General features: G+C 41.0%; 1 protein-coding gene across 2 annotated transcripts in view; it reads left to right on the top strand.

Annotated features, from left to right (window-relative positions):
* Positions 1 to 335: 335 nt before the first annotated feature.
* FGF2 (fibroblast growth factor 2) overlaps positions 336 to 18,303 on the top strand; it is a 66,341-nt gene continuing 48,373 nt past the window's right edge. The window contains exon 1 of one of the 2 annotated variants that reach the window (XM_045055899.1): positions 336 to 1,138. In XM_045055899.1, coding sequence (XP_044911834.1) covers positions 961 to 1,138 — 178 coding nt within the window. In that variant the 5' untranslated portion in view covers positions 336 to 960. The remainder of the gene's footprint in view (positions 1,139 to 18,303) is intronic. The other variant, XM_045055898.1, reaches the window with a different exon arrangement.

The raw sequence follows: 18,303 nt of genomic DNA, 5'->3' as shown, positions 1-18,303 counted from the left end.
GCTCTCTTCCTCTGTCCTCTTTTCTTTCCTTTCATTAGTAAATGATTTCAGCCTCTGCCTTCAATTATAAAGTTTGTGCCCCACACGTACCCCCCTCCCCTATTTTGGTGATTAGAGGTGTTCAAAACTTATTCTGACACGGTATCCGCCCTCATTTCGGAATCCTTCACTTCTTGGGGGTGGAAATAGTTTCTTCTCTGGAACGCTGGCAAGGAAAAAGAATGGGGGAGAAAGTTGCATTTAAACGTTTAAAAGTTGAGTCACGGCTGGTTGCACAGCGAAAGCTCCACAGTGTGAGGAAAGACTAAATGTGCTCGGCAGGGTGGGCCTGGGGCGACTTCTGGGGAACTAGCCGGGGTCGAGCCCCTAGAGTTGCGGAGGCCCCGGGCGGTCGCCTCCCGGCGCGCCCTCCTTACCTCCCCCGCTCCCCGCTGCCCCCCTGGGACTGATGTCGGGCGCTTGCGTGCTGCGGCCAAAGCTCCCGATCCAGAGGCCGGCCTCGTAAAGTCCCGAGCGAGTAGGGGGCGGCGCGCAGGAAGGGAGGAGGGCCGGGGGCGTGCGGGGTTGGTGGGTGTTCGGGGGTGGAGATGTACAAGATGTGACGCCGCGGCCGGGCCGGGGCCAGAGCGGCGGACGCGGTGCCCGCGGTTGCAGCCGGAACCCGGGCGCTGTAGCTTGGAGAGGCGGCCCTCCGGAGAGCGGCGGCCGCGGAGACACCCAGCCCTAAGCCCCGGCTCCCGAGCGCCGCGGCGCACCGCGCTCCAGGGCAGACGCGGAGGGGAGCGGCCGAGAGGCGCGACGCTGGGGGCCCGCGGGCGCGGTCGCGCGCCGCCGGGCGGGAGGCTGGGGGGCCGGGGCCGGGGCCGTGCCCCGGACCGGGTCGGGGGCCGGGGCCGGGGGACGGCGGCTCCCCGCGCGGCTCCTGGGGCGCGGGCACCCCGGCAGGGCCCCGGGGGGGCCATGGCAGCCGGGAGCATCACCACGCTGCCCGCCCTGCCGGAGGACGGCGGCAGCGGCGCCTTCCCGCCCGGCCACTTCAAGGACCCCAAGCGTCTGTACTGCAAAAACGGGGGCTTCTTCCTGCGCATCCACCCCGACGGCCGAGTGGATGGGGTCCGGGAGAAGAGCGACCCTCACAGTGAGTGCTGGCCCGCTCTTCTTCCCCGATCCCATCTCCACTCTTGTGGTTCTCTCCCCCTCCGCTCCATTCCCTCCTCCGCGCTTCTTCCTTCTCTTCACCCAGACCTTAGTGGGACTTGTGGTTTCTTTCCTAGCGGCCCTCGGTGGTTTCGGGTTCACCACTCGCCCCTTCCTCCCCAGCTGCGGTGTCGGGTTAGATCCTTCCCCAGGCTTTGGAGTGTGCCAGTTTCCCCTGGTAAACCAGTCCCCTGGGCCCTGAGCCTCCAAGGCCTGGGAGGCGGGCTCCCTTCGCGCAGACAACCTGTAACTTAGGGGATGCCCAACGGCGGAGAGGCGAGCGGCTTGCGGAGAAACAGTCTGGGTCCCCATCCTGAAGTTCCAACCCCTTCTGTGTTGGATGCGCGAAGTCCCGCGGGCAAAGGCGGGGGAGGAGGGGGGGGGGCAAGGCTGAATTAAGTGCTCTTTACTGGAAAAAATACCTTTCCAGAGTGTGCCCTTAAACTCTGATTTGGTAGGATCCAGGCCATCTGGCACACTGCTCTTACACATCCATTTCTATTTTTTTCCAAATTGCCGAAAGCTGAAGCCGCGGAAGATGTGGACCTTTTGTTAAAGTGCGACACACTTTTGTTTCAGTAGTGACAAGAACTGCAAAAACTTTTATCTTTCGCCTGCAGTTATTAGCTTTGGGACCTTGAGCTTGTTTTCTGATACCTAAAAATGGGGGTAAGGTCTACCTTGCATCAGGTTTGAGGATCAAATGAGAATTCATACAAAGTGCGAAGAGAACTCATTTTACCATCGTACACTTTTGTGTTCTGTGAAAAATAATCTGTGGTTATAGAAATAACACTAGCCTAAATCATTGGTTCTCAAACTCCAGGAGTGCATTAGAACCTGGGGGGGGGGGAGCGGTTATAACACATTGCTAAACGTTGTCTCCCAGAGTTTCTGCTTCCTTAGGCCTAGAATTCCTTACGCCTGATAATTTGCATTTGTAACACGTTCTCAGGTGATGCTGACCTGGGACCACACTTTGAGACCCACTGGTCTAGAGAAAAGAGAGGGAAAAGGGCATAAAACTGGCTGGAATTTGAAGTGAGAGAAGGAGGATCAGAGCGTATTGTAACTGTTCTCCTGTAAGTGTAGGTGAAAAGTCTGTTTTAAAAGCTGTGAGTTCCACCTTTTTTGGTTTCTGGTGAAGAATCTGATCCTCTATTTGCCTGAGAACAGACCTGCAGGAGTTCCGAGCTCCACGCCCCAGGAGTCACCTCTTTATCCTAAGATGCTGATGGCATGTCCTTCCCACCTGTGAAGTGATTGAAAGAGGCGAAAGCTTTGCAGTGTGATCTGAGTTGACAAATGAGAAATGTGCTTTTATATTGCTTGGGTTTTGATTGATTCCAAAGCAGCAACAAGCAAAAGATGCAGGTCTTTCATTTTTTTCCAGGCCTGCCATAATTTTTAAATGTTATCAACCGCTTCTATTCAGTAAAACTGAAAAGATGCTCGTAATCCAATATGTATGGGTTAGTGCTATTTCTCTATTTTAGTAATTTGAATAGGTTTTCCAAATTAAATTTTAAGCTTTGTGTTTGAAGTTTGTTTTGCAGTAGTCTGCTAGGTGAACACAGCTGATTAGGGCCAGGTGCATATATATCCCAATGAATTTTGTTCTTTTCTAGCAGCATAAACTGTCTATAATAATAAAAAAAGAGCATGTTCTAGGACTACAAGATAAAAGAGCTCTCCTCCATAGTAGGTTCATGTTGGACCTTCCCCTAGTACTCTGTCTCTCTCTCTCTCTTTTTTTTTTTTAAGACCCTTTATTAGTTGCTGGATTTTTTTTTTCCTTTGAAGCTTTTGATACCCTATTTCCTTTAGAATATAACTGTATGGGGGCTAATGACTGAGGATAATTCTGAATTGCATACCACACTACCACCCTTGCAATAATAGTTGTTAACTGTTTCTTTCCAACTCTGAGGTTTTTTTTTGCTATCTTATTTTACCTCACTGGTTCTCATAGGTGGGTGATTTTGCCCCCCCCCCCCCCCCCAACGTCTGGCAATGCCTGGAGACATTTTTGGCTCATTTGGAAGGGTGCTACTGGTATCTAGGAGATCCAAGCCAGGGATGCTGTTAACCATCCTACAGTGCATCCTACTTTATCCCAGCCACAATTTTTCTTTTCTTTCTTTCTTCTTCTTTTTCTTTTTCTTTTTCTTTTTTTTTTTTTTTTGAAAGAGAGAGAAGCCTAAGCAGGCTCTTCACTAGGCTCGATCTCAAACTATGAGATGATGACCTGAGCCGAAATCAAGAGTTGGACGCTTAACTGACTGAGCCACCCAGGTGCCCCAGATCCCAGACGTTAATAGTGCTAAGGTTGAGAATCCTTCCAACTTGATAACTAGCTAAAGACTACATGTTAAAAGTGAAGATTAGAATACTCCAGATTAGTGGAGGGTACTGATTTTTTTTCACCTTTTAGCAGGCAATAGACTAACAATACAAACCTAAAGATGTGATGAATTTAAACCACTTCTGTGTAGCTCAACGTGGACATAAGTTTAAGTACAGTCTATTTTTCTGACATGTCAAAGCTGTGCTGATAGTTGACCAAACCAAGATAAGACTGATGGGAAAGATACAAGGAAAAATGATTGTGGACATGATATAACAGTATCTTCCCAACCACATTTCCTCCATTACCCCAAGCAAATGAGACTGACCAGAAAACATGGGGAAAAAAGAGCAGAGTTGATGGTTGTGACAATTTCCCACTGAATTATGGCTCAGATATCTAGACCTATTTGAAAAGTTAAAAACCCCCTAGTCTCATTCCTCAAACTGTCCAGTTGACCTGAAAATCTCTCCGAGATTTATTCCTTTGGCATGACCATTTTCTGCCCTGATGTCTTTTAAAAAAATTTTTTTTCAACGTTTTTATTTATTTTTGGGACAGAGAGAGACAGAGCATGAACGGGGGAGGGGCAGAGAGAGAGGGAGACACAGAATCGGAAACAGGCTCCAGGCTCTGAGCCATCAGCCCAGAGCCTGACGCGGGGCTCGAACTCACGGACCGCAAGATCGTGACCTGGCTGAAGTCGGACGCTTAACCGACTGCGCCACCCAGGCGCCCCCCTGATGTCTTTTAAAATGCAAATATCCTTTGGGTATTTGGAGGGATGGTATAAATGTGGGGGGTGCTGGTTAGGTATGGGGGATGTGTCTTAGGTGCTGAAGGGGGAGACAGGGCAAGGAGGTGTGAGGTGGGGAGGGCAGAGGCAGAAATGGAAAGGGGAGGGAGAAGACTGAATATCAATTTTCCAACTTCTCAGTGTTGTTGAAGGCCCCTTTTGCTTCATACCTGGGTATTCTGCTTTATTTTCACTTGAAAGGGCCAATTTTCATGCACTTTCCTTCTAGTCATGGAGTAGCTTTTGTTTGACATGAGATTTTGATAGAAGCACAATACAGTGACAAGAGTCTGTTTCTCCAGCATGTGTGCTCCTCACCCAGCTTCCTTGTGTCCTGGATGCTTTAATTGGCCCCTTCCAAATGTCCATGGGATTGTGTAACATTAAGTATTTACTCTTAAGTAGTGAACTATGTGAAAACTTCCGAAGAGAGAACACTTTAGCCTGAGTAGCACGTACGCTGTGTGGTGGAGTGTAGCAAGAGAAATGTATGCTGCCTGTGTACATTTTAGCATTAAATTTGGTCCAGATGCTCTTATTTAGGAAAAACTGGAGGCGGTTAGCAGTGCTGTTTCTACCCTCGGGCTTCTCTTGGGAGCTGACTGCCTGTTTGCCATACTTGTCTGCTTCCAGGTTCTAGAGGATACTGAGACTTGGAGACGCAGAGGGACCTGCCCACTCCTGTGTGGAGCAGGGATGGCATCCTGGCCCGCATGACACCCGTGCCCTTTGCCACGGCACATATTCCATGCAACTCGACTCATAAAAACATGGACTTGTGAAATTCAGAGGGAGGTGCCAGACCTTTTAGTTCACTGATCTTGTTTTATTGAAGACAGTATTGAGGGTCAGAACAGTAACTGATCACCTACATTCATATGCCGATTTCCCCTGTGATCATCCTGAATGAGCTTCTTGCCCACCAGGTCCCTTGCCTTCTATTCCTGCCCTCCTCCAGCCTCATTGCACTCTTCCGTTCAGTCAGAGAGAACACCCTCCAGGGGCCCCGCTTTGTGGGCTTTCTCCATTTCAGAGCACTGGGGAAGCCAGCCCCTCGGAGGAGGTCTTACTGGTTCACAGGTTACCTCTAGTTATGTTCCCAGGGCATTGGATAAAGCCACCTTTCTTCTCTACTTCATGTAAACGGAACCATTGATTCAGTGATTCTAGATTCTCTCCCCCATCTTTTTTTGGGTAATATCTGGCAAGTGGATGCCACTAATTTGCCTCAATAAACACAATGTTTACTGTAATGCTATTTATGTGCAGTAAACAAATGAAGTAAGAATCTAATAGCTCATTTAATCATGGAAATCATGTCATTGGTACAGCAATGAAAGGACAATTCATGACTCATAGATATTACCACACCTTAGCCTTTTAAGAAGGGTTAGATGCCAAGTGACTTCAGCCTAGAAGAGGCAATATCCCCTGTGACACGCCCTGAGGGCACTCCTTGTGTTTATAAGATGTCCATTATGTAATTAGGCTTTGACAATGGTATGACAACGGAGTTCTAAGTATTCTCATTTAGATTTTTGATAGCATTTTAAATGGATGGGTATGATTTTTAAGTTAATCTGAAAATAAAATATTACAGATGTAATAAAACACGAACCATTCTTTTATACATTATAATTATAAAATTGACTTTATTCATCTATGCATTGATTCTCAGAAATCCCCATCTGTGATATTAAAAAAGGTGATTTTTTAGGTCTCACATCATTAGAACTGTTATTTTTAAGCCACAAGATGTCTGTACAACAGGATAATGACTACACATGTGCCATAGCCTTTTCTTGTTTTTCCAAATTCCAGTGTTGATTTTCCAAAAACCCTACTTGGGCCCCTTTGTCCTGTGGCACACATCTGTTAGAAGGCTGCCTGGGGTAAGAGTCTAAGACGTGAACTGGAGCAAGGCAAATCCACACATTGGGGCGAAAACCTTAACCTCATTACGGTATTCTATCCAAGCAAATGTGTTGTGTTTTGCTTTTGAGTTTGTCATTTTCTGCACTCTGAAACTGGAGATCTGGCCTTGTACTTGTATGCTGTCAGTGCTCAATAAATATCCAATGCTTGATTGTTTGCAAAATAATTTAGAATATTGTATCTTTAGGAAATGCAGTTGTGGCTCAATGTTTCCTTGTTGTATTCATTGTTATATTAGCTATTGTATTCTCCTTTGCTATCAAATCCTTCCTCTAATCTAGGTTATTCATAGCCCCAGGAATTTAGGAGAGGACTAAAAGTGGTAACTCCCAGGGAACCTCACCCCTCGAGCCATAGACTATGTTTCTTAGAAGCCAGACTAGTTCCATTCTAAATTCCTGTAGGATATTTTTAGTTTGAAGAAATTTGGAGGACCTAGAGTCAACAGACAGCCAATATTCAGTGTTTAATTTATGTCTCAAGCCAGCTGTCCTCTGTCACTCTTCCTGCGCAAGGTGACTTTTAAATTGACCAGTGTATCCTTAATGCTTGCCTATTCATTTACAGAAATCTGTAGAGTGTGTGTGTGTGTGTGTGTGTGTGTGTGTGTGTGTGTTTGTATTTTCAAAGGGTTACTTACTTTCCCCATATTAACTTATGCTCTAAATTGAATTATCTTACAGAATTCTGAAGTGAAAGGTTTCCAGGTTTTTAAGGTATTCTGGAGATTAAAAATTGAGGAAGTTCTTGCATGTATAATTGAACGATTGAAAGGAATTTTCCTGTTTAATTTATAATGTTTTTAATTAAAAATTTTTTTTAATGTTTATTTTTTGAGAGAGAGAGAGAGGAGGAGGGGCAGAGAGAGAGAGAGAGAAAGAATCCGAAGCGGGCTCCAGGCTCTGAGCTGTCAGCACAGAGCCAGATGTGGGACTCGAACCCACAAGCTGTGAGATCATGACCTGAACTGAAGTTCGACGCTTAACTGACTGAGCCACCCAGGCACCCCAGTATAATTTATTTAATTTTAATTAAGATATACATTAATTTGTAACTGTAATTTATAATTAAACAATAAATAAAATTAGCCAAGAAAAGGTGGGGTTTTTTTCTTTTTTTTTTTTGTCTTAAAGAAAATTTGTACAGAGTAGTCATGATCTGGCTAGATTCTGTGAGTACATTGTTCTCTGTTCATGGTTTAGGTGCTTGGTGAAGATGCTGACATCTTAAGGTAGGAACCATGAATTCTCCATATAAATAAGCATCATGAACAGCTTAGGACTTTTCCCTCAGGGTGTGCTCACTAAATGTCAGCTGCTGATGAAACCATTTTGTGTGGACTGGCCTGTGTGATAACTACTCATGGCCCGTATTGCTGTAGAAAGCTTAGCTGAGGTTTGCTGTTCTCTTGGTGTAGTAATGCTTGCATTTAGACACTTGGTCAATCTTTTAATGAAGATGATTATATGTAACAAAGTTATATTTGAAAAATATTTGGGAATCTTAGAGATTGGGTGTTAGCATTTCTTAGAGTATTCCATATAGAGAGTGGAATCATTTTTCAGGATAAATAGTAAACTTGTTAGGAATTCTGCTTTCTTTAAAAAGCATTTTGGGTTTTTATCACGTACTATGTGGTATGAAGTTCCTTAGGTATTCTGTGGATTGTGTGTTCATTCTTTTGTGGCCAATATCCGGGAGTCCTGTGTGTTCTTTTTCTACTTCACCTCCTTTTCTCTTTTTAACTCTGGATCCTGTCCACCCCAGAATTCTACGTAAATCATGCTGGGCCCCAGTCTTCCACTTCAATCATGTGGCCTTATCCAATTTGTCACCCTACTTTTGACACGATACTATTTTCTGCTCCTGTCTTCTTGAGAATTCTTTGGTTTCTGTTATACCACATCAACCTAGTTTTCTCACCCTCCAACTATCCTTTCTTCTGATTTCTCCTTCTTTTGGTCTTTTGCTTTCATATTCCCTAAGGCTCTGTTTTGGGCTTCTACCTTTCTTTCTGTGTACTCATATTCCTTCAGCAGATCATTTATGGTCTTCGTCTCAGTCTCTGATTTCCCATCTCTGTGTTGATACTCCGTTTTCTTGTGCTTGAAGGACAAACTGCCACTGTCTCAATTCAAAATGGGTAAAAAAGAACTTAATGTGTTTTTCTCAACCTATTATCTCTTTCTACCCAATTTCTATTTGGAGTGAAATTATTTTTTTAAAGTTTATTTATTTTGAGGCAGGGGAGGGGTAGAGAGAGAAAGGGGGAGAAAGAGACTCTCAAGCTCTCTCAAAGGCTTAGCACTTTAAGGGCAGAGCTGGATCCAGGGCTCGAACTCACAATGAGATCATGACCTGAGCCCAGGTCAGGAGTCAGATGCTTAGCTGACTGAGCCACCCAGGCACTCCTGTAGTGAAATTGTTCTTGTCTTCAAAGCTAGACACCTCAGAGTCTTCCCCACCTTACTGATTTTTCTTTGCCATGTCTTTTGATTTCCCCTGCCTTCACTTACCTACAACCAGACCCCACCTGACCACCCTTTTCAAATGTGATCTATCTGCTCAATTTTATTGCCCACTATTTACCATCCCTACTCCCCTGAGCTGCCAGTGTTCTTGCTTAATTATAGACCATCACTGCTACAGTGATTGGCCTTTCCTCATGTGATCCTTGTTTTGGAAGACGCTCTTATCAATTCCTCTCACACACTCTTTCTGTTTCCACCTTCCTCTTAAAAGAAAAAAAATCTCTTAAGAGCTAATCTCAGCAGTTTTCTTTTTTTGTGAAATGTTCCCTAACTTCCCAGGGAGAAGTCGTTTTTATCTCTTTTTTCCCCATAATACTTGGTACATATGCTACTACAAAGTCTAATGATTTCTGTTGTAATATATTGTTGAATTGTTTCTCTCCTAGAGCGGGACTGTGAACTCCTTGCGGTTAAGGACTGGGACAGATTTTATGTATCTGACCTCATGCACAGTGGCCACTCAAAGAATGTTTGTTAAGTTCTACATGTACCCGAAAAATTAGCCAACTCTTTTTACTTCCTTTCTGACTTTCTCACATCTTCCTTCTCTTCACCTTTCCTCAGGCTGTTTGCTTGAGCTGGAAAGTCTTCTCAATCCTCTTACCTTATCCTAGTCCTAATCATGCTTCAGGCCGCATTTCTTTCCCACTGTCCTATACCATCTTTCCTTCATGCTTCTAATAGCTTGATGTGTTTTAATTTCATGTCCCCTAACGTTATTGGAAGTTCCTAGTTGGTAAGGATTTAAACAAACAAACATTACCTAACAATCTCTTACTTTCTTTTCTTCTCTGAGGGTCCAAGACTGAATGGACTCATCCCAATTTCTCTTGGCTCCATTTGCTGAATGAATGACCAGGCTGAGGCCTATGAAGAGATTCAATCTACATTTGTGGAATGAGCTAGAACTTCAAATAAATAAGCATAAATACTTAAGAATGAGGCATGTAAAGTGGATAAATTGAATGTAGCATCACTGTAGTTCTTTCTGTAGACACCTTTCATGTTATTTAAAGGAGGCAATAAAGGTAAAACATAATTGTTTGTTAACAGTACTTAAAAATTTTTTTAAATGTTTATTTTTGAGAGAGACAGAGTGTGACTGAGGGAGGGCCAAGAGAGAGAGGGACACAGAATCCAAAGGAGGATCCAGGCTCTGAGCTGTCAGCACAGAGCCCGATGTGGGGCTTGAACCCACAAACTGTAAGATTATGACCTGAGCTGAAGTCAGACGCTTAACCAACTGAGTCACCAGGTGCCTCTAGCATTATTTTTTATTGTGGAATTTTTTCTTGTCAGCTATTGAATAACACATCAGTATTTCTAGCCAATTCCAGAACTAGTTCTAATCCTCTAAGATCTGAGAATTTATACATCAATCAGACACTTTAATCCTTAAACCTCTATCTCTTAAATTTAAAACCAGTGAATCATTTTATAAATTAGGATTAAAAACTATCTGGTACCATTGTTAGTATACTTTTTTGGGTGAGGAAATGGCACAAATAGTTTAATCCTAATAATCAGATTTATGAGCCAGAATTCATTACAATCTTAAAACTCTTAAAAGGATAGAAATTGTATGACAAAGTGAGTCATAGTCTTTGTGATGTGATGTCTGTAAGGATGGGTGGGAGAAATTGCTGAATGACCAGTCTTATTCTACTCCTTTCTAAGCTGAATCATTTTGCAAATAGAAAACAATTCATAGGTTATTCAGTGGTCATTACATAAATAGAAAATGGAAAAGAGTAACAGAATCAAATAATACCTCCATTTAAAAAATTACTTTCTGAATTGTATCACTTGATGAACAGTCTTTGTCTTGAATTAGAAACAAAATTTATTTACTGCTTTAATAACATGTATCTTTTAATCTAACACCTGTGGTCTTGGTCTCTGTCTCTGCCTCTTCTATTAATTATATTAATTTTCTTGCCTAGATTTTTTTTTCTTTCTCCTGTGTAATTTGATCTTTCTCCTCATAGCTATTTCTAGCTTTGACTTGTTTGAAGATAGTGTGTGTATGTTGGGGAGAGGTGTCATTTACTTACGGGCTCGATGACACTTGAATTGGATAGGGATTCAAGAGAAGAAGGACCCTTTAATCTTGGAAATCTTGATTTGGTGTAGGCATAATCTTGCATTTTGCATGGTTGGTCCTCTTTTGTTAGTTTTCTTATTTGGAGGTTTGGAGACCCTTTCTCGGAGGCAAATTTCATCTTAATCTTTAAATGTAAGATTAATTAACCTTATTTCCTTATTTTCTTTGAGGGCAAGGCATTTGTCCAAAACATTATGTGAAAAAAGAAATATTCTATTTTATGTTTCTAAGTTTTAGAAGTTCTTCTTACATATTTATATTTTTACATTACTCTAAACTCAATAATTTAGTAATGGGAATATAATGCAAGTAAAATTGGGAAGACAATCTTGCTAACTGGTTCAATAGAGATACCATATAAAAAGAGGACATTTATAGCAGGTGTTGGATTAAAAAATAATGAATTGCACAACTCTCTCAGCTACTATAGGGTTGGAGAAATGGGGCACAGATTATTTTGTAGGGAGGTTACTAAAGCCATGAAGTATTTATAGGATCTGTCCAACTTTGGCCAGATGCCTAGGGAGATTGCCATAGTGATAGGCAAAGTCACTGTACCTTGCGGGACAGGAAGGGCCAGATGGTTGGTTTTCATCTCAGTATTCCCAGGACCTTGATATTTACTGAATATTTTTTGAATGAGTAAGTGAATGAATGAAATTCTTGAAGATATGCTCTGTGTCAGTTCTTACAAATAATATGTTTAATCTTGATTATAAATTTATGAAGCACAAGTGTCATTATATGCCTCATTTATAGATAATACAGTCTTTGCTATTAGCTTTTCAAAACATGATCTCTTTGTGACAAGTGGTGAATTATGCCTTGTAGACTTCTTAGTGTTTAGAATACAGATTCAAACATGGTCAGAATTCCAGATAGACATGTAGCAGAAATTTAAACAAATATGATTTATTAAAATTTTTTTGTTTTAATTTTTTTAATGTTTATTTTTGAGAGAGAGAGAGAGAGAGGCAGAGAGAGACAGATATACAGAACCTGAAGCAGGCTCTAGGCTCTGAGCTGTCAGCGCAGGGTCCCATGCAGGGCTTGAACTCACAAACTGCAAGATTATAACCTGAGCCAAAGTTGGACATTTAACCAAGTAAACCACCAGGTTCCCCTAAAAATTATTTTTCAATGTTTATTTATTTTGAGAGAGAGCTAGTGAGCTGGGCAGGGTCAGAGAGAGAGAGAGAGAAAGAAGAGAGAATCACAAGCAGCCTCTGCTCTGTCAGCATAGAGCTGGATTTGGGGCTCGAGCTCAGGAACCATGAGATCACGACCTGAGCCAAAATCAAGAGTCAGATGCTTAACTGACTGAGCCACCCAGGCACCCTTAAATTATTTTTTTAAATCACTATTTCTAGGGGCACCTTGGTGTTTCAGTCAGGTTGTGTGCTGACATCATGGAGCATGCTTTGGATTCTCTCCCTCTCTCTCTCTGTCCCTCCCATGCTCACACCCTCTCTCTTTCTCTCTCTCAAGATAAATAAACATAAAAAAAAAAAAAAGCAACAGATGTACATTGATTTTTGTATCCTGTGACTTACTGAATTTGTTCATCAGTTCTAGCAGTTTTTTGGTGGTCTTTCCGGTTTTTTATTTATAGTATGTCATCTACAAATAGTGGAACTTTGACTTCTTCCTTACCGATTTGGATGTCTTTTATTTCTTTTTGTTGTCTCACTGCTGTGGCAAGGATTTCTTATATTATGTTGAATAAAACTGGTGAGGGTGGACATCCTTGTCTGGTTCCTGATCTTAGGGGAAAAGCTCTCAGTTTTTTCCCATTAAGGATGATTTAGGTGTGAGTTTTTCATATATGGGTTTTCATTATGTTGAGGTATGTTCCCACTAAACCTACTTTGTTGAGGGCTTTCCTCATGATTCAATGTCATACTTCGTCAAATGCTTTTTCTGAATCCATTGAAATGATTATATGGTTCTTATCCCTTCTTTTATTGATGTGATGTATCACATTGATTGATTTGCAATATTGAATCACCCTTGCAACCCAGGAATAAATCCCACTTGATCATAGTGAATTTTTTTTTAATGTATTGTTGGATTCTGTTTGCTGTTATTTTGTTGAGAATTTTTACATCTGTGTTCCAAGATACTGGCTTGTAGTTCTCTTTTTTACCAATGTCTTTATCTAGTTTTGGTATTAGGGTAATGCTGGCCTCATAGAATTAACATGGAAGTTTTCCTTTTCTATTTTTTGGGATAGTTTAAGACAAATAGGTATTAATTCTTCTTTAAATGTTTGGTAGAATTCACCTGTAAAGCCATCTGGTCCTGGACTTTTGTTTGTTGGAAGTTTTTTGATTACTGACTCTATTTCTTTGCTGGTTACCAATGTGTTCAAATTTTCTATTTCTTTCTGTTTGAATTTTGGTAGTTTATATGTTTCTAGGACTTTATCCATCTCTTCTCATTTGTACAGTTTGTTGGCATGTGGTTTTTCATAATATTCTTTTATGATTGTTTGTTTTTCTGTGGGGTTGGTTGTTATTTTTCTTCTCTCATTTGTGATTTTATTTAAGTCCTTCCTCTTTTTTTTTTTCTTGCTGTCTGGCTACAGGTTTATCAATTTTACTGATCCCCACCCCCCCCACCTGCCCAAACCAGCTCCTGGTTCATTGATCTGTTCTACTGGTTTTTGGGTTTTTTTTGTTTGTTTGTTTTAGTTTCCATATTTTTATTTCTGCTCTAATCTTTATTGTTTCCTTCTGGTTTTAGGTTTTGTTGTTCTTTTTCTAGCTCCTTTAGGTGCAAGGTTAGGTTATTTGAGATTTTTCTTGCTTTTAGAGTAGGCCTGTATGCCTGTATTGCTATAAACTTCCCTCTTAGAATCACTTTTGCTGCATCCCAGAAGTTTTGGACCATTGTGTTTTCATTTTCATTTGTTTCCATGTACTTTTTAATTTCCTTTTAATTTCCTGGTTGACCCATTCATTGTTTAATAGCATATTATTTAATCTTCATGTATATGTGGTCTTTCCAGATTTTTTCTTGTGGCTGACTTCTAGTTTCATAGTGTTGTGGTTAGAAAATATGCATGGAATGATTTCATTCTTCTTGAATTTGTTGAGGCTTGTTTTGTGGGCTAATATGTGATCCATTCTAGAGAATGTTCCATGTGCACTTGAAAATAATGTGTATTCTGTTTTGGAATGGAATGTTCTGAATATATCTGTTAAATCCTTCTGGTTCAGGGTGCCATTCAAAGCCATTGTTTTCTTGTTGATTTTCTGTTTAGTTGACTTGTATATTGATGTAAGTGAGATGTTAAAGTCCTCTACACTATTGTATTATACAATTATCTGATTATTGATTAGATCCTGTCTGTTTGTTTTTAACTTTGAGGTATCCAAAGTTAAATCCAACCTTGTTGGATTATTCTCATTATTATATAGTGTCCTTCTTTGTCTGTTGTTGTAGTCTTTGTTTTAAGTCTATTTGGTCTGATATAAATATTGCCACTCCAGCTTTCTTTGACCTCCATTTGCATGATAGATGTTTGTCCACCCCTTTACTTTCTAATTGCAGGTGACTTTAGATCTAAAAAGTCTTTTGTTGGGGCGCCTGGGTGGCACAGTCGGTTAAGCGTCCGACTTCGGCCAGGTCACTATCTCGCGGTCCGTGAGTTCGAGCCCCGCATCAGGCTCTGGGCTGATGGCTCAGAGCCTGGAGCCTGTTTCCGATTCTGTGTCTCCCTCTCTCTCTGCCCTGCCCCCGTTCATGCTCTGTCTCTCTCTGTCCCAAAAATAAATAAACGTTGAAAAAAAAATTTTAAAAAGTCTTTTGTAGGCAGCGTATGGATGAGTCTTTTTTTTTTTAATTTTAATTTTAATTTTTTAAATTTACATCCAAATTAGTTAGCATATAGTGCAACAATGATTTCAGGAGTAGATTCCTTACTGCCCATTTAGCCCATCCCCCCCCACCACCCCTCCAGTAACCCTTAGTTTGTTCTCCATATTTATGAGTCTCTTCTGTTTTGTCCCCCTCCCTGTTTTTGTATTATTTTTGTTTCCCTTCCTTTATGTTCATCTGTTTTGTCTCTTAAAGTCCTTATATGAGTGAAGTCATATGATTTTTGTCTTTCTCTGACTAATTTCACTTAGCATAATACCCTCCAGTTCCATCCACGTAGTTGCAAATGGCAAGATTTCATTCTTTTTGATTGCCAAGTAATACTCCATTGTGTGTGTGTGTGTGTGTGTGTGTGTGTGTGCGCGCGCACACACACACACACACACACACACACACACACCACATCTTCTTATTCCATTCATCTGTCGATGGACACTTGGGCTCTTTCCATACTTGGGCTCTTGTTGATAGTGCTGCTATAAACATGGGGGTGCATGTGTCCCTTCAAAACAGCATGCCTGTATCCCTTGGATAAGTGCCTAGTAGTGCAATTGCTGGGTTGTAGGATAGTTCTATTTTTAATTTTTTGAGGAACCTCCATACTGTTTTCCAGAGTGGCTACACCAGCTTGCATTCCCACCAACAATGCAAAAGAGATCCTTTTTCTCCGCATCCTCGCCAACATCTCTTGTTGCCTGAGTTGTTAATGTTAGCCATTCTGACAGGTGCGAGATGGTATCTCATTGTGGTTTTGATTTGTATTTCCCTGATGATGAGTGATGTGGAGCATTTTTCATGTATCAGTTGGCCATCTGGATGTCTTCTTTGGAGAAGTGTCTATTCATGTCTTTTTCCCATTTCTTCACTGGATTATTTGTTTTTTGGATGTTGAGTTTGATAAGTTCTTTATAGATTTTGGGTATTAACCCTTTATCTGATATGTTGTTTGCAAATATCTTCTCCCATTCTGTCATTGCCTTTTAGTTTTGCTGATTGTTTCCTTTGCTGTGCAGAAGCTTTTTATTTTGATGAGGTCCCAGGAGTTCATTTTTGCTTTTGTTTCCCTTGGCTCCAGAGACATGTTAAGAAGTTGCTGCAGCCAAGGTTAGAGAGGTTTTTGCCTGCTTTCTCCTCTAGTATTTTGATGGCTTCCTGTCTTACATTTATGTCTTTCATCCATTTTGACTTTATTTTTGTGTATGGTGTAAGAAAGTGGTCCAGGTTCATTTTTCTGCATGTCACTGTCCAATTTTCTGAACACCATTTGCTGTTTATTCCATTGGATATTCTTTATTCCATTGGATATTCTTTCCTGCATTGTCAAAGATTAGTTGGACATATGTTTGTGGGTCCATTTCTGGGTTCTCTGTTCTGTTCCATTGATCTGAATGTCTGTTCTTGTACCAGTACCATATTCTCTTGATGATTACAGCTTTGTAGTATAGCTTGAAGTCTGGGATTGTGATGCCTCCTGCTTTGGCTTTCTTTTTCAAGATCACTTTGGCTATCCAGGGTTTCTCTGGTTCTGTACCAATTTTAGGATTATTTGTTCTAGCTCTGTGAAGAATGCTGGTGTTATTTTGATAGGGAAGTCTTGTGTTTTTTTTTTAATCCATTCTGTTACCTTATGTCTTTTAAAACATTTTTTTTTGACATTTGTTCAATTTTGAGAGACAGAGACAGAGCATGAGTGGGGGGCGGGGGCACAGAGAGAAAGGGAGACGCAGGATTGCAAGAAGGCTCCAGGCTCTAAGCTGTTGGCACAGAGCTCACAAACTGCAAGTTCATGACCTGGGCTGAAGTTGACTGCCCAACTGACTGAGTCACCCAAGCGCCCCTCACCTTATGTTTTTTGATTGGAGCATTTGGTCCATTTATGTTCAAAGTAATTATTGGTATGTATTTATTGTCATATTATTTGTTTTGTGGTTGTTTCTGAAGATTTTTTCTGATCCTTTCTTGTTTTTCTCTCACGGTTTACTGATTTTCTTTAGTGATATATGTATTTGGAGACACATACATATATATTGATTTCTTTCCCTTTATTCTTTACATATTAGTGGTTTTTGATATATGGTTACCATCAGGTCTGTGTATAACATCTTCACATATAGCAGTCTACATTAAGTTGATGGTTGTTTAAGTTTAAACCCGTTCTTTACTCTTCTCTCCATGTTTTAGGTAATATGCTGTTTATATCCTTTTACTGTGTTTATACCCTTTTAGTTGTTTATATCATTTTTTTGACTCATTTTTTTTTTTTTACAGAAGCATACATTTTTACAGCTTTTGAGTTTCCTACCTTATACTGTCACTTTTGGTCTTTCCTTTCCACTCAAGGATTTCCCTTAATATTTATTACAGGATTTGTTTAGTGGTCATGAACTCCTTAAATATTTTTTTTGTCTGGGAAACTATCTCTCCTTCTATTCTGAATGATAGCTTTGCTGCATAGAGTATTCTTGGATACAGATTTATCCCATTCAGGATGTTGAATATATCATGCTGCTCCCTTCAGCTTGCCAAGTTTCTGTTGAAAAACCACCTGTAAGCCTTAGTGGTTTTCTTTTGTAAGTTACTGTCTTCTTTTGTCTTGCTGCTTTAAAAAGTTTTTCTTTATCATATGTTGTCTATTTAATTACGATATGTCTTGGTGTGTGTCTGCTTTTGTTGATTTTGATGAGAGTTCTCTGTGCCTCCTGGATCTAGTCAGCTGTTTTCTTTTCCAGATTAGGGAATTTTTCAGCTATTATTTCTTCAGATAAATTATCTCTCCCCTTTTCCTCTCTCTTCTTCTTCTGGGACTCCTATAATGTGAATGTTACTACATTTGATGGAGTCACTGAGTTCTCTAGGTCTATTCTCATTTTGCATAATTGTCTTTTCTCTCTTGTTCAGCTTGATTACGTTCCATTAGTCTGTCATGTAGATTATTAATTTGTTTCTCAGCTTCTTACAGCCTGCTGTTCATTCCATCAGGTATATGTCTCATTTCATTTTTGTGCCCTTTATCTGTGCTGTGTTATTCCTTATCTCTGTGTTAAAGGTCTCACTCTTGTCTTCCACTATTTTGTTAAGTCCAGTGAGTGTCCTTATGATGATTAATTTAAATTCTCTATCCGGCATGTGACTTATATCTGTTTCACTTAGATCTACAGCTGTGGCCTTGTCTTGCTTTTTCATTTGGGATAAATTTCTCTGTCTTCTCATTTTGTCTAAGTCTTTTGGCATGTTTCTTTGTGTTGGGAAAGTCAGCTGCGTCTCCTATTCTTGAGGGTAATGAACTTCATGATAAAAGGTCCTGTAGTGCCCTTCTGTGTAGTGTCCCTTGCTCCCCAGGGACTGGTTCTTCTGGGAGTGTCCAGTAGGTGCTGTATGTGCTCTGCTGTTTTGTCCTAGCTGCTTCATCCTCAGGCCAGTTGTTTGCAGAGTCTCTCTTTGCCTGTTGTGGGCAGTGTTGGCCTCTGGCCTGAAGGTGGTGCATTTTAACTAGGTGTGCCTGGTCCGTTTG

This window comes from Felis catus, chromosome B1, assembly GCF_018350175.1.
Source record: "Felis catus isolate Fca126 chromosome B1, F.catus_Fca126_mat1.0, whole genome shotgun sequence".
Taxonomy (NCBI): domain Eukaryota; kingdom Metazoa; phylum Chordata; class Mammalia; order Carnivora; family Felidae; genus Felis; species Felis catus.
The sequence above is the reverse complement of the archived record's forward strand: the minus strand, read 5'-3'. Positions and strand labels throughout refer to the sequence as shown.